The following is a 16,762-nucleotide window of genomic DNA, read 5'->3' on the forward strand; positions in this document are numbered from 1 at the left end:
TACAGCCCACTGTGGTGCCATAAACTGTGTAGCACATTCTGTTGCAGGATGTGCTAACTCTAGAGTCTCCCTAGACCTGAAACACCTGAACCTGGCCACCATCACATGTGGCTCAGGCCACACTGGGAGAAATTATGTGAATAGGGATGTCAGTACTGCGTGCACCAGTACAGAGACACTGAAGAGTCAGCCTTGAGGCCTCTGTCCAGAGTTTTGTATAATTGCACAGTCCAGATCTTGACCTCCTCTGATGAAAATTGAATAAAATAAAATAACTATCAGTAAAATAATTGTAAAATATAGCTGTTTTCAACACTCATTGCTCAGGCTTTTGATGCCTTACATCAATAAGGTAGATTTTACTTGCAAAACGGCTTGGACTTCAGTCCCTGCTTTCCCCACGGTATGTGTGTGTTTGGTTTAGAGCTGGTAGCATCTCCCTGACAGTGGGTGCACAGGTACTATGCCCCCCTCCAGTCTTCTCATCCCCAGGGTGCTGTGGACTGGAGATCAGGGGCAATGCTACTCCAGTTGTGGGAGGCAATGAGTCCTGGCTGGCATATAGGCTGCTGCCAGCTCTGTGTCATCACTGTGACCAGTGCACACCAAGGGCAGCTCTTCTGCTCTCCTCTTCCTTCAGCTCTAGGTTTTACTGTGCTATTAAGTAATTGCCACCCCTCAGGGATAAGCCTGCAAGAAGGCGGAGGGCTCACATAACTCTGGATCAGTAAAGGAAGCAGCTCAATTAGCATTTCACACGCCTTTTCTTCCCTCTCTTCTTACCTTCCCTGCAGCGGGCATGCTTTCCCCTTAAAGGATTGTCCTGTTTCTGCTCCTTGCCAGCGTTGGCAGGGTGACAGTAGTCGAGTGTGCAAACTTGTGCTATTGTCCCCAGGCCAGGGGGAGTCATGGAGACCCACTAATATGACACAGGAAAATGTTTGCTGATGGCAATTCTATGGGCTTTGTCTAACTCTTTCTCCATCATGACGACTCGATTTAAGTCTCTAACTGTTTGACTACAGATGCAAGAGTACTATCCAACTCCATCCTTTTGTTCGTGTAGTTTGAATGGGTAATTCAGCTTTTGTGTAACTCAATTGAGGGGGCAAACATAAAGACAAGATTCTTGAGCGCTCAAGCTCCCTTTCCATGGATATCTGCACATCTCTTTAGAGATTTGTTCCTTTCCTACCTTTTTCTGACATCATCCTACCCTTAAAAAAAAAAAATGGCTCTGATGGAGAACGGTTAAAAGTAGGCTAGTCCAGTCCCCCGTATTACATTGTCCTGTGCCAATGAAGCATGGTTAGTATCAGCCCCCAGAGAGCTTTGGGGAGTGCAGGGAAAAGGGTGTCTAAACTTTCCTAGTTCGTCCTCATCCTGAAGCATTTTCACTTCAGACTGTGTTGTTTTTAAAAGAAAGGCTTCCATAGGGGTGAAGAGGATGGGGAGAATGGTAGAAATCGTGGGGAAATGATTGTATTTATTAGCTGTCTTTCTGTGGCTGTCCCCATGGAGACAATTTGTGATGGCAAAGAATGCAAGGAGGGGAGGCTGATGCCTGATTGGGATGCTTTGTATTTGGCAAAGTGGCTTCTGATTGGCCTGGGAGAGCCCCGAACTCGCCGGAGTCGATATTCATTCAGCTTGCTCAAGTGCTTGCTAAACTGCATCCAAACACTGGCGGGCCCTGGCTGCCTCCACCGAGGTTGGCGGTGTGTAACCTGCCTAACGAGATTAGCAGGGAAGGGGCTCTTCTCTGCTGCAACACAGCCGCCAGCACCAGTGAGAAAAGCTGCCGCGCGCCGGGTGAGTGTCCATGCTTGCTTACAGGGAGGCCACCCCGGCTTCTGCCCACTTCAGTGCTATCTAACAAGATTAGGTGCCGAGCTGGCTGGCATTCATGAGCCAGTCCCCGTGCCGGTGTGTGCTGGGGCAGCAGTGCGGGGCTGTGGGCTGTGGGCACGCGTCGGCTCCGACAGGAGTTTGCCTGCATGGAGGAGAGGTGACAGAAACTTGTTTGGGTGGCTGAGAAGTTTGACATGTCCCCCCACCTTTCCTCCATTTGCTTGGTGCTATTTGAACCAAAGCTTCTCGCTCTTAAGTCTGCCCGTCATGTTTTGCAGGTTTGCCAAGGTTGGTCCAAAGCTGGATTATAAACTTTTCATGAGAAACTCTGCACAGTGCATCCAGTGAGATGGCATCAGACAGTGAGGTAAAAACCCTACTGAACTTCGTCAACCTGGCCTCCAGCGACATCAAAGCGGCTCTGGATAAATCAGCTCCTTGTCGCCGGTCAGTTGACCATAGAAAATACTTGCAGAAGCAGCTCAAGCGGTTTTCTCAGAAGTACTCACGGATGCCACGGTGTCACCCCAGCAAACCCTCTGAGTGTGGCTGGCGCAGGGGGGCAGAGGATCGGGGCCGTGGCCCCCAGCCCGAGGCACCTGACTCCAATCCCCATGGTGGGGCTGCCGCTGAGAAGGTGATGCAGACAATTGAGGCAGAGGAGAGCCTCACCGGGGAACGGGTTTTGCAGGAGCAAAAACCTGATGCTATCCGACCGGACCAGGTGCCCATGAGAAAGCGACAGCTCCCTGCCTCTTTCTGGGAAGAACCACGGCCAGCTCAGAGCCTGACGACCAGGGCCTTTCCTGCCAGTCCTGAGGGGCTCCCAGCCCCCAGGGACCCTCCTCCCTATGAGGGGAAGAAAAGCAAACGGAGCCCAGATGCTGCTGACCCAGAGAACCCTCCTGACCCTGCACCACATGCTGGGGAGAAAGACCCAGCCGGGGTCCTCTCAGGCCGGATGGGTGCCTGGACCTGCTGCCCCTTCCCTTGCCCTGGGACAGGGGTGTACCAGCCCCCAGGAGCACTGCCCCCATCACCCTTCCCGGGACTGGGACTGTGGAGGAAGAGTGCAGCCACACTGCCGGCGGAGGTGCCACACTTCTGCAAAGAGGCTGATGGCACAGGGCAGAAACTGTACAGGCCCATGGTTCTGAAACCCATCCCCACCAAACCCGCCATCCCCCCACCCATCTTCAATGTTTTTGGCTATCTTTAGCGGGGCAGGTGTTGGAGTCATACTGAACATGACAGCTTCTGAGGATGAATTGAAATGCCCGGTCAGCCACTGGGCATGAGCTGCTGGCAGCATGGAGGGGCAGGGGAAGGAGACCGGTGATCACACCCTCTTCCTCGTGGGCGGGCTGGGGGGAATTAGTAACTATAGGGAAGCTACTTGGGCTCCACTTTCCTCTCAGTATGCGGGTGTAAATCAGGAATAAACCTTATGAAACTGGTGGCATGGAGCATGAGGCAAACCAGGGCTCTTGCATTGATGGGCATTGTCTGAGCCGCAGTGAGCAGGGCTGCAGGCCATTCATAGCCGCACTTGTAACACCTAGAAGACCTCCTCCATGTGGGAACATCTTTCTGGGGCTGCCCTGCAGCAGCAGCAGTGAAATGAAATTAATTAAACCCATTCAAAAAGTTTTTGTTCTTTAAAGTTATTCCAGAGAAGTCAAGATATTCAGGTCACTTTGTTTTGCATGCAAGAGACTGGAAGGACAGTATTTAATGTAGAAACCACACTTGTGATTGAATTAAGCTCTTGTTATATGTAAATACTGAAATAATTAAAAGAAAAAAAATAAGGGAAGAAAGGAGGTTAATTTTATTTTGGTGATTTATTCCACTGGGTAGACATAGGTTTTATTTGCAATGGATGGGGAGATATGAAGGCTGAAATCTCTGCCTATGCAGACTGATATAACCTTGAAAGTAATTCTGATGCTGGGAAATTAGCTAGCATTAAGCTGGTGCAAATGGAAGCAGGATGAATTTCCACATCAAGAATTGCTCTGCACTAACTGAACAAATGAAGAATTGTATTAGTTTAATACAAAACCATGAAGTACGATAGAAGGAAAAAAGTGTAAAGAATAGCCTGCATTGATTTCTGGCTCACAGACGTCTTTTTTTTTTTTGCCTGAATTTAAGATGGTATCACAATACCTGGCTGTAAATGTTTTGCCTAGTATTTTCCTAATTATTTCAACAAATTGGCATTGGAGAATTTATTACAAAATTTTTTTTTAAGTTAGGTTTCTCTTAAATGCATTGAAAAAGTGGTACTAGGACACAGAACATGAGATCTGGAGGTTTAATATTGCAGATGTATGTATCTATTCAGTTATACTGGAGTATATCATCAAAGTCAAGAGAAGTATATTTTGAGGGGGAAAAGGGCCAGAGAATGGACACCTGTGATATCCCAAGGCCTGAACCTGTACTGTTGCTGAAGCTAATGGGAACTTCACCCATATTCAATAAAAAGTGGCCTTGATCAGTTTGGTCTCTGACTAGTGTAGCTCTTTATGATTCCTGGTATCTCTGCAAGGGGAAAAACAGGCAACACTTTGTTCAAGCACATTGCAGTCAGGCGAAAATTATCGTCTGAGGAAAATTATCATCTGAGTGCCATTTTGGATCTTCTGATGGGCCTTGGTGTTGCAGAACCAGGTTGCAACTTTCGTTAGGATATAAACTACTCCCAGGCTAAAAGTATTTAATTCTTTCCCCAAACTTTATGTATCCAAACAATGTTCACTTTTATGGAAACAACATCTGTAACATGTTAGTAGAGCAAGGCAAAAGTAGAAGTGGAGATGGCTTTCATTGCTTTCTCCCTGCTACCAGCACTTAATGTATGTATCAGTCCTGCACAGACTATTCCTATAGGAGAGAGAGCAGGAACTGTCTTTGGTTCCTCCAACTGCATGCAAGGTGTGAGGTGGTAAAGAGCTGATCTAGATGTTAAAGACATCAGGTTAGCTCTTGATCCAGAAGTGAAGATAGGAACGTAGATGCCTTTCCCTTTCTGGAAAAAATATCTGTGAGGAAACTGTCCCATTCCCAAGGAGACTAACAGAAAACAGAGGCAGCACCCCTACTGAAGTTAATTGGAGAACAACAGCTTTTAATTTACAGAGCTGTAGGCAAGGAATTTTTTTACATGGAAATAGGGGTCCATCAATAGCTCTATGTCACTTTTGTAATCCAGATTAAGCCAGATGTTGAACTCTGTCTCACTACTATCAGTGCAGAGCAGCCTCCTTGGTATTGGTTTGGGTAAGCAGAGCAGGTAATGGAATGAGCTACAGGTATTGCAGAGATTGCTATGCGCAAGTGGTCCTGCTTGAATTCAGAAGGGAAATTTCAAAGTGCTGTGTATCACACCGGAATATGGATTTCCATCAGAATTAAAATACTTGGCAAAGTGGATAGCCTCTGTATAAATTTTATTTCTGAAGAAATCCAGAGAAAGAAGAGAGTTAAAATCAAGATTCTATTTTTTTGAATATTAAATTCTTTGTTTTCTTTTTCTTCTTTAAGTCTTTCTTATTTGAATGTATATTGCTGCACATTTTCAATGTAGTAGAATAGCATTTTTTAAAGGATGGAACCAGATCATTCTAAATGACTTCTGACTCAGATATTTATGCTCTTACTCTCAGATTTAAACTAATGCTATTTTTTAAAATCCTTTGTGACATGGATGGCCCTTGCTGGGGCTTTGAACTGGAGCAGCAGTGAAGTAAAACATAAATGAACAGAAGACAATTGTTAAGTATATTCAGAATCACTGAATGGGGATGTGTGAGACTTTCTAAAAGGTTTGCAGAGAATAGCAACTCTGTCTCCTCTCTAGTAATATGTACTGTTCTCTCATCCCTGAGATTAACATCAGAATTATTAATTGTTCAAGCTTGGATTGATTCAGAATGTTCCTGGACATTTTTGTGTTTGGCTTTTGTTATTCAGGACAGCTGATAACTCTTCAGAATATACTTGTTTATTCATACTTTGTTTGAAAGATGGAAACATAACATTTGAGAGCTGCTATTTACTAGAACAATGCAGTTTTAAACTTCTAAAACCACAATAGCTTTTATAAATAGTGGGAAGGGAGAGGTAAATCAAAAAGCTTTCATACAAAATGAAATTAAAAAAAAAAAAAAAACCACAAAAAAGTGCACAAGAACATCAAGTGAATTGCACATTTTGCAGTAAAAAAAGTACAGTAACCTGGTCGTGAAATATTCCTAGAACATTTCACATAAAGTCATTGTCTTGGAAGGAGTATGTTTATCACACTCAGTAAAAACAAGCCACTTTACTTTGCACTAGAACTACTGATCTGCTTATAAAGCCTGGTTTGGTTGGGTTTTGGGCTTTTTTTCTTTTCACAGTAACTTCTAGGCAGATGCATTAAAGGCACATTGAATTTGTGCAGATTCAGTATTTTGCACAAAATAGTATGTCAATGACTGGAGTGGAGAGGTAGTGGGCTCCATTTCAGTGCAAATAATTGTAAACTGAGTATGTGAAGATTTGCTGTAATGATCAAGCAGAAAGAACTCAATAACATTATAATTACCAAATTGCCCCTCTAATAGACAGACTCTTCTCACTTCAGTTTCTGTGCACAGTGTGCACTTATCCTTCCCACTGTTGTGTTACATTCCCATCAGACCAGTGCTCTCCAGCTTAGTGACTCCTGCTCAGGACGGATGGTTGACAGCAAACCAGGACCTGGGTCTCCCAATAGAAATGAAGTTCTCTTGGTTGAAAGAAGAAATGGGCTTTCCATATTTGTGCCATTCAAACCTAGTTTCAACTTCTCCAAGCACATAAGAAATTGCAACTTGCTAGACTGTTGTGGACACAACAGTGTTGGCTCAGGGGAAATTCCCATTTTAGGATAGCTTATGAAATTCCACCTCTGGTTCTACATGCAGTTGGTGATTGTGAATCCTTTCTATCAGCCAGGGCTGTCACCGTGCTCCAAACAAACATTAAAGTGGTCTCCAGCAAGCTGTGTTTGTATCCATCACCCTCTACAACTCTGCTTTGTTACATTTATTTAATTTCAAGGACTTTTCTTCTGATTTAAATCAATGTGAGTAGGACCCAGACCTTCGCTGTTCATCCCCAGAAAGTGAGAGATGCATGAACTCCACAGGTGATTTTATATCTCAAGGTACTGCTTATCAACACAGGGCCTTCACTTGCAAAACTGGTCTAGAGATTTCCTGTACCCCACCCTTTTCTCTCCATCCAATATTTTTCTAACCTAAAGCAATTCCCTGTTCACAGTGAAGGAGACAAGTGGGTAGATTCTAAATTGACAGTAAAGGAAGTCACTGGATGAAATATCACCTGACTTTCCAAAGCTTTGCAAGAAGATCATCGTTCAGTGTGAATTGAAAGTCTGTTGGTTGTTCAACTTTTGCATTGGGGTAGGGGACAGCTATGGGCAGAATGTCATAGCTGTAACCAATTTTTCTTCTGCTCACATCCTGTCCCACAAGTGCTGAGCACATTTCACACAAAGTCATCACAGAATCTGAACTTGTGTACCCAGACAGACTTATATGTGTGCAACACACTTTAGTCCTGTGTAAAGGTATAAAACTCCACACAAATAAATGTCAGTGCAGTGCATTTTCCTTACTTACATTTCTATCTGATTCCGTGCATGGTATGCAGACCAATAAATAAAACCAGATCTGCCATGTCTCTGGTGGGGACTTCAAGCAGACCATGATGCACAGTTCCTTTATCACCTAAAGTAAGAATGAGTGTGCTTCTAGCATAAGATCTGCACAGATGTCGTTCCAAATTTCGGTTCTTTCATACTTCCTTAGGCACCTAATCAGGAATGAAGCACTCATCAAAGCAGTTCAGCAAGTCACACCTGTCAACTGAGCCATAGTCACTGCCAGCAACCACTCATGGGCTCCTTGGCCTCCCCAGCTGTGAGGGAATGTGACTTGTTAAAAACTTCAATAAAAGAATTTCACGGACAATTATAGTTGTTCAGCAGATAGATGGTAACTTGTTAAGCTGCCATAAATCAGTTGAGGATCTGAGCTGTAAATAGGTGACCTAATTTTCAAAGAAGCTAAGATAATAACTTTTATTAGTGTCAAAGGGAGCTAATAGATATTTCAGACTTCCAAAGTCAGAAAATTCAGGGCTAAATCCTAAGGTTTTTGGTCTGCCTCACTAATATCTGACACTAAATGTGATCCCCCTGGCTTCAGTGGAACTGCACCTGGTACAAGCAACTTGACATTGTTTAGGCACCTGAACAAGGATTTGGAAGCCTAATTCTGGGTTTCATTTTCATAAATTTTGAAGTCTGACTTCCATAATTTTGAAGAAATTTCTCTTTCTTCCATTGATGGTATTGTTATAGCCACAGAGGTCCAGGGAGTCAGGAAAGGCTGGGTTTGTAGAGATAAAATCTTCCAGGGGAGGAACAGATTAAGTTGGTTTAATAGTGTTGCCTCTCTCCTTCACACAACCCTCTGTTCCCTGTCCTCTAGGGCTTTGTTCTGTTCTGAAACCAGACACATGACAGTGTAAACCTACTGTTTACAGTGCAGCTACTTCTCATTTATACCAAGGAAAAAAAAAAGCGCTCAGATTTGCTTTCAAATCCCCAGTCTATGAAATTCTCTCAAGCAGAATGACATTGTAAATGTAATACAGAATGAACTCCATTCACTATGTGCAAATACAGTTCTTACTTCCTCCTTAAATAAACCTTGCCTTGATTTTTAAAGCCTTCATAATTTCTGGATTTTAGTCTATTGAATAATTCTGAGATTTGAGTGTTCAGAAATCAAGTACTCTACTCAATAAGAAAGGTACAAAAAAAGAAAGCAAAAGTGTTAGCAAGATGGTGTAAAAGTACCAGAGAATTAGCAATCAGCACACTTCGCAGAAATCCAAACAATAGAATAGAAAGTACAATAAAAATCTCAGTCAGTGAAGGAAATGTGATTGTCTTCCCAAATATGTTGACTCTTGACAATTTCTTAATTGTGATCACAGCAAGGAAGCTAAGCTTCATCACAGCTCCAGGATACCTTCGTATTCCTCACCAAGTATTGGTACTACTTATTTGTCACTGTCAGCTTTCATTTCTTGTTCTTTGCAGACCAAGATCAGAGGTGAATCATATGTGTTTGCTCTTGAAAAATCTAACAACAGTCCTGTGTTTAGCTCTGTCTCCTCCATCTTCTTCTCACTCATGCTTCAAATGCATATTTCTCTTAGATTAGTCATTGGAGAGTGCTTGACCAAGCCAGCAGCAATTTCTCCCCGCTGTAGGCCCTTGCCATGCTGGTGATGCTGGGTGCCATGCTGGGAAGCCATTGCATATCCAGCATGCCTTGGTTCACTGTGTGTAATTGTGCTGTAAGTATCGGATCAGTCTGTCTGGGAGTGGCAAGGTGTCAAGAAGCTTAATACGGTTTCTTCCAACCAGGCTTCGTACCTTGATGCGGCAAAGATGGGAAAGAGGTCGTGGAGGTTCTGAAAGATAGGTAGGTCAGAAACATGAGCAGGACGGTTTTAACTTCAAATGGACAGCTCAGCTTGGTCAGAACAGTGTGAAGAGAAAATGGGAGAAGGAATATAAAAAGGGGTGGTTTTCTGTAATGAAGGGATAAGGCGTCCAAGACTGATAGATCATCTTCCTGGAATATGACACAGGAAAGAAAGCGGGGTTGGAGAGTGGAGTGCTGTACTCATCTGTACCATCAGCCTTAGTAATGGGCTTTCTAAGAGGATCTACATAAGCCACTTCAAAGTATTCAGCCTTCCCACTGAAAATAAAGGCAGTAGGTACCAAATTTAGCTTGGTGCCAGAAAACTAATTCTGATACTATCTATGAAAGACTTTGTATCTTGAGGGAAAGGATATTTAGGAGAGCACAGTAGAAATAAAGGCTTTAAATGCCTCTGGTCATGAGGCTGCTGTAGGGATTGTCTGCCCACCTGTCCTGACCTGACTGCACCCCAAGTACAGCCAAATGGGTCTTTCTGCATCGCAATGCTCATTCTCAAATCCATGCCTGGTGTACATTTCACATCACAGTAAGTGACACCACAGAAATTTCTAGTGCCTAATACCGGGTCCAAAGTATAATTCAGTCACAGTAGGGAAATCCTTTCCGTTTTATGGAAATGAGGAGATGGTGACTGAGGTTTTGAATCTAACAATGGGACTAGTTATGTCAGATTCTCTCCTGGGTGACCATACCTGCTTTTTCTTTAATGATGGCCCAGTCCTCATAGCTGTCAATGTGCTCCTTTAGCCGGGAACAGAGCTGCACGTTACCCACATAATCCAGGAGAACATCAATGATTGGCCCAGCCCAGCGACTTATCTCTGGAGTGGACACCATTTCACAAAACTTCAAGGAAAAACAAATTAACTACAGTCAGTGGGATATGAATGCACTTGTGGAAACAGCAACAATAGCAATAGCCCTGACAACTTTGATGGTCCCACCCTTCAACCAGCTGTGAGGAAATCACCAGTTTCCCTTCAGAAAACAAAAGCCTATTCTTTGACAACTGAGAGTAGAACCCCTCTTTACAGTTCCAGGATGACACAAATCCCATGTGAAGTCTTAGCTCTGGAGCATGGAAGAATGCTGAATTGTTTACAAGTCCAAAGGTCCTACTTCCACAGAAGTGTGAGGGCAGGAGAAAGTTGTCCCAAGTCAGTTAGGGGCTGCTGAAAGGTCCATGCAGCCCAGAGCACTATGACCAAGCATTCTCGGTTGCTTTCCCATCTTCAGAGGGGCTCTGTGGGGCAACTGTGCAAAAGGAGGCTTAGGGAAAGAGTGAGATTCAGCAGAGCACAGCACCTCCTGCTTCTTATGAACCCACTGGTATCTGCAGCTTTTGGGGACCAAACATCTCACTAGAAATAAGTTGTGAGAATGGAAGAAGTCTCTACCCAGATAAATCCCAGGCAGTTTTACTCACTATGGGAAAACTATCCTGGGCCTAATAGAGAGGCATCTTCCTTGCTCAGTCCTGGATCAGGCAAATTTTCTATTGCCTGCAGTGCAAGCTGCAGAGCACTCTGTGCCATTGCATGGTGGGCTGCTTATGGAGATACTGCAGCATAGACTTAAGAACCTGACTTTAGGCAGTTTTATTTCAAAAAAGTAGTGACTTTTCTTCCCACATTAACCTAAATATGTATATTACACAAGTCAGCCTCATCTGTCTCTTCTAGTGTTCTGCATATGATGAAGATATCTGTGGACATATCTGCATGTGAACCGTCAGGAAGTTTAACATGAATTAAATCATGCTATGTGAATAAGAACTCAGGCACACAGCTGAAGCCAACTGAATGATGGTGGCTTAAGCACCATCCATCACTGAGACTGTATGCAAACACCCTCCAAGCTCACACCAAATTGGAAACAAAATGCACCAGCTTAAACCTCTTCCAGTCTAAGCTCCTGTAACTAGATCAAATTTGATTATACATCCATGAGTCCTAACTCAAAATGCATTAAACTGTTGTGTGGATACTCTTATTTGGAAATAAAATTGTATTATCTCACCCAGTAAGGAATAAAGTTGCAGAAAATAAGGCTATCTTACTCAGGGTGGGATCATTCACAGAGGTGTTTACTACTCTTCTGATTCTTATTTTTCAGTGAACATTACTGTGTAGTGTTTCCCAGAAAAACTAGATACAGTGATGTCAGAAGGATCATAGTGGACAACCCCCAGTTTCCTTCCTGGACTGCTTATAGGAATTTCAGTTAGTATACCTGGCTGTCCTTTTCCAGTGCATATGCCACTGCCATGCAGTTACCCATAGGATGTGCTAGACGGGGATCTGCACTGCCACCTCCATGCAGCAACTGCTTTATCAGAGTTTAAAAGAAGACACATGTAGAGCAATAATGCAGTGGATCTTACTTGCTCTGTTCTTGTCTCTTTCAGAGGCCTTGCCTGCCTCTTTCTCTCTTCCCTATTCACAAGCTCAATCTACAAAAAGATTTTCTGGAATGAACATTTTTAAAATACATTGCAGAAAAATAAACACAAAAAATTGTAGGAAAATAATGCAAACCTGCAACTGCAGGCAATGGGATTAACTCAGGGACAAAGAGGCTCTGAGCCTACACCCTCAGCAGAAACCTGAATGCCCTCTCACAGCAGTACGATACCTCTCTCCCCACCTTCATGGGTTTGACAGCAATTCTGGAAATGTAGAGGGAGGCAGCAACCGTTTTTCTGCCTTCACTTTCTCCAGGACACATTAATTTAGTGGCATCAGTAATGATTTATAGTTATGCATTTTCCAAATCCACTCACAGTAGCTCAGTCTTACAAAGACTAATCATTCAAATTTATTGCCCTTACATAATCTTACACAAGCAAATAGAAAATGCACGTCCTTTGTGTGGAGAAGTCTATAGTTTCGTAAGACCCTCCGTATTTCAGAACACAAACCATAGCATAACTGTATATCTTGAAGCTACACCACACATGCCTTACTTTTGTTAACCAAAATCCTAGCAGTAAAAGCAATTAAAAAAAATATTAGAGGGAAATAATTGCTTTTTTTGTGTATGCATTTGTCCCTTACTGCTCTCTCTCTAGGCACAGATAAAATTTTATACAGCTTTTGCTACCTCTGCTTCATGTGGTCTGATCTTTGAGGAGATAACTATTCGTGAGTGACCTAATATTTTGTTAGGCAATAGTTTTAGGTGAGATCCAGAGGGTACTATTTTTGAATGGCTAGGATACCATAGAGGGCTACAGACAAACCCTCTCTCCCTGCCTTGGAATTCCATCTCTCTGTTCACTCTACGTGCTACCATATCATGGATCAAGGACTGGAGATGATACATTTTATTAATTTTTCTTTTCAAAAAAAAAGTGGAATCCAGGAAGAATTTTGCTGTGGCAAACATTCTCAGGGAAAAATCAGCTCCGTTTGGGATAAAAGATTATTGTGATGGACTCTTACCATCTTCTTTGTAAGATTTTTTTTGTTTTCGTTGTTTTTTTTTTTTTTCTCCAGGTGTGTTACTGGAGAGTAAAATCTTTTGGAAGACAGAACTGATAATAAGGTAAAGATTTCCTAGGATCTTTTAAGGTTTTCCTTTATTCTTTCTGCCACTGAACAACATTTACTGGTAACCATGTCTTTGAGATTCTTCTGAACCCCTCAAAGCTACACTTAAGCTAGACAGAACCTGATTTATTTCTTCCACGGTTCTTTGCAAAATAGAAAGAGTGATGTGCTGAAATTTCTTTTTTTTTTTTAGCATTTTGAAGGATAGCAAATTTTGAGTGGATGGTCAGACTTCATTTGAGATATACTGGAAGGAGAGAACATACAGAAATCAGAAAAAAAATGTAATCTGAGATTCTTCGAAGTCCATTTGAAGGACTGAGAGTCCAATTCCAGTACAATGGAAGCTGAGCCCAGCTGCACTTTGGAAAGTACTGCAAAGATACATGTATAAAATGTGCATATGAAAATCTGTATCTTTGAAAATATGAAATTATGGATCTAAATCTCCTAACCTCTTGTGAAAACTTCAAATATAACTTACAGTCATATAGCTAATGTAATAATTTATGCTCTCTCTCTCCATGCCTGCTTAGCCAGTAGACTTAGAGGTTGCAAATATTTACATTCACTACCCTCATAAAGTGAAGCACTAGACAATTTTAATGTAACCAGTAGCTAAAATTCTGTATCAGACAAAACAAATCTTACAGGGCATATGAAAAAAAGCAGGTTTCTACTATCTGTATGCTACCACCCATACATCTGTCAGGAAAACATGCCTCACTCCTGCACCTCAGGCCCAGAGAAAAAGAATATTGTAGAACTGCCGGTAAGACCGTCAAGATGGTTATAATTCACTGTGAGTTCAAGCTGTGAGGCTGCAGCGGCTGTTGCCTACCTTCCTGCTGTCACTGAATGTGAACTTGGAACATTCACAGACACTTACCAAGCCTTTTTTCTGTAAATAAAGTAGGGATAGTGGCAACTTCTCTCACCAGAAAGTTGGGAGAAAAAAATAAACTAAATTTGTAAAGATCTGTGGGTAGGAGTTGTCCTCAGAAGTCCTACAGGTAGACTGGGAAGTGCTTACCTGTACTACAGTTGGCTCCTTGGTCAGCTGAGGATCATTAAGTCTTTCCCGTCTGTAATTTAAGGCAGGGTGGGGGCCATTCCCATACTGACACTCGAAACAGGAACTTGCATCACAGCCCAGATCCAGGAGATATTTCAGCACAGAGAGGTACTTCATTGAAAACATGATGGTAGCTGGAAATGTGGTGGGATGAGTTGATATATAGGCATCAATGTTTGCTCCATGGTCAAGGAGCAGTTTCATGGTCTTCATGCAGCCGTGACGGATGGAGATGAGTAATGGGTTGATCAAGTCAACATTGGGGTTGGCTCCGGCTTGCAGCAGGAGCTCTGTGGCATAGATATTGTTGTTAAAAACTGCAAAATAGAGGGGAGTGGTGCGTCTGTCCTCATAAAGGCAGGACCGCTCATTGGAGAGGGCACTGTTGACGTCGTAGCCAGCATCTATCAGCTCCTCCAAGATGTCATCGTTGTTCCGTTCAGCCGCCAAGTGCAGGGGGCTGATGCCACTACGTTTGATGCGGGTGCGGCTGGTCACAGGGATCAGCATGGAGACAATCCTGCCAGCAGGAGAGTCAGTGAATAGCGGTGAGCTCGAGGGGATTTACAATCCTACACCAAATCATAGCTTTATGGTTGTACCCATAAGACAGAGCCTGCTAACTTGGGCACAGGAACAACTCTGAGAGAAAGCAGGGTGTAAACTTTAAACCTGTCAACAACTCTCTCTGCTCCTACCTTGCCAAAAATGTGAGTTGCGTGATCCCCTCTCTAATGGAGGAACACTTTTTTTTTTTTTAATTACCAGCCAGTTTCTGTGATGTGATGGCAACTACAGGGGAGACATTCTGGCACTCACCTACCCTCATGTAACTTTCTTAGGTTCCACAGCCCAAATAGCAGACAACCAGCCAGGATCTACCAGATGTCCTGCACCTTCATCATAATGCAGTGGGTAGGACTGGAGAAAAAGGCACACATCCTCCAGCCTGAGGTGCCAGCAGAAAGGCTGTATCTCCTCACCTTTGTAGGGATTGCTTTATTGCTCAGCAGAGAAGGGTGCCAACATGAAGTGCTGGCAGGTCTTGTGGCTCACAGCCACAGCAAAAGGCATAGGTTAAAATACGTATTTGGTTCTCAGGCCTCCCCTGGCAGATTTTACAATTCAGTTATTGCCCTGCATTGATCCCTATCTTGGAGGCCTCACTGTGTGGCTTTTGGCTGTGGCAAACCCATTGGGCTGTCATTGTTCATCCCAGATCATGGAGAGCCAAAAGGACAATTAGTAAAGGGGAGAAAAAGAAATAAAAATATTCTCCAGGCTGGTTTCCATGTTTTAGCCAAGGGAGAAAAAATGTACAGCCAAGTCCTAAACCCCAGTAGTGAGGGATTGCTATTGGAACGCATGATGTGGCCTTAAACACAACAACATAAATCAAGCTGCTCTCATTATGTAACGTGAATTTCAAATATATGATGTATAGGAGCCCTGCAGTTGCGAATCTGTGATCATTTTTATGTCTGCATAGATGTCACTGGAGGTGCATGACCAACCCAATGGGTTAAACTTTCATTTCCTGCTCATCAATTTGGGCAGTTTAGCCAAGGCACTAGGTTGATTCTGTAGATAGAGACAAGTCACCTTACAGTTCTTTCAGATAGAGACTAGGGACCATCCAGCTTGAGTCTGCCTGCTGTCTCTGGAGATGACCATGCTCCCTACATAATGTCTGTGGAGAGACGGATATCTAAATAGGAACTTGTGGGAGTTAGCAAGCCAAGCACAGTTTCTTTTTTTCCCTCCTGTGCAGACTCCTCTATCTAGCAGCCAGCAGCTCTGGTAACATACAACCATGCAAAGCTCAGTTTCCTACCATGTAGTATGTCTCTTTTAAAATGCTGTGAATCTTCAGCTTGACTGCAATGGCTAGTCCCAACACTGGGCCCTCAAACATATATTTACATAATGAACTAATCCAAATATAAGTGCCAGTCTCAGTAAAACCTTTGTTTGTGACAATCTTGTGATCCTGTGAAATGATCCTGTGAAAGACTGAGCCTCCAACACTCCCAGGAGCTGAAATAAGAGTTGAAGATGCATTGCACTTTACAGGATTATGTTCCTATTTACATGGTGGACTAATGATGTCTCCAAGTTACTTCTACATCTCATTTTTAAACAAAAAGGCTTTCTAAATTATGTAAATATCTTGGGAAATTAAGCACCTTTTTTTTCTAAGCAGCCGCACTGATTTTCCAGCACTGTGACACTCGCCAGGGAGCAAGAGGTTTGGGTGCTGGTGAGTTGGCAACTTCCCACCATCAGCAAATGTTCTGTAAGAGCCTAATAACAAAAAGGGCACAGAGCACTGCGAGGACACCATGCCAAGTACCAGCATTAGTCATCCCATGATCAAATGTTTTGAAGATTTAAGCGTCTGTTTTGTTCTTTCCCTCCAGTGTATGCGGTTCAGCCAGCTCTTCACATCTGAGTTAAAGAGGCACTGCATCATTTCGCTTGCAAGGAGGACCTCAACCTCTCTGCAGGGGTGCCACACTCAGGCTCTGCATACGAATGCTAGTGTCCTAGAGCTCAGTACAGTCCCTGTACTCCACATTTGTTCTGGTATGATAAGCAGGAAACATCAAAATTGTATCAATTTAATTGTGTAGCTTGAACTTGTCTCTTTTTCTCACCTTTCAAAGTGGATTGGTTTAGCAATTTGGTGCTTCTATTTCTGA

The 16,762-nt window shown here is 43.1% G+C and overlaps 2 protein-coding genes across 3 annotated transcripts in view; one reads left to right on the forward strand and one right to left on the reverse strand.

Moving 5' to 3' along the window:
• The first annotated feature begins 1,457 nt into the window (after positions 1-1,457).
• On the forward strand, positions 1,458-3,670 carry FAM181A (family with sequence similarity 181 member A). Its single transcript, XM_027890267.1, has 2 exons — positions 1,458-1,812; positions 2,130-3,670. Exon 2 carries the CDS (start codon positions 2,201-2,203, stop codon positions 3,068-3,070), a length of 870 nt encoding a protein of 289 aa, XP_027746068.1. The 5' UTR covers positions 1,458-1,812; positions 2,130-2,200; the 3' UTR covers positions 3,071-3,670.
• A 2,175-nt stretch (positions 3,671-5,845) lies between these two features.
• Positions 5,846-16,762, reverse strand: part of ASB2 (ankyrin repeat and SOCS box containing 2) — a 31,609-nt gene continuing 20,692 nt past the window's right edge. For both annotated transcript variants that reach the window (XM_027890268.1, XM_027890269.1), the window contains 3 exons: positions 14,019-14,580; positions 10,127-10,280; positions 5,846-9,396 (listed from right to left, as the gene is read on the reverse strand). In XM_027890268.1, the coding sequence (XP_027746069.1) occupies positions 9,260-9,396; positions 10,127-10,280; positions 14,019-14,580 (853 nt within the window). In that variant the 3' untranslated portion in view covers positions 5,846-9,259. The remainder of the gene's footprint in view (positions 9,397-10,126; positions 10,281-14,018; positions 14,581-16,762) is intronic.

This window comes from Empidonax traillii, unplaced genomic scaffold (assembly GCF_003031625.1).
Source record: "Empidonax traillii isolate 1590-97213 ecotype Southwest subspecies unplaced genomic scaffold, ASM303162v1 scaffold283:size781446, whole genome shotgun sequence".
NCBI classification, from domain to species: domain Eukaryota; kingdom Metazoa; phylum Chordata; class Aves; order Passeriformes; family Tyrannidae; genus Empidonax; species Empidonax traillii.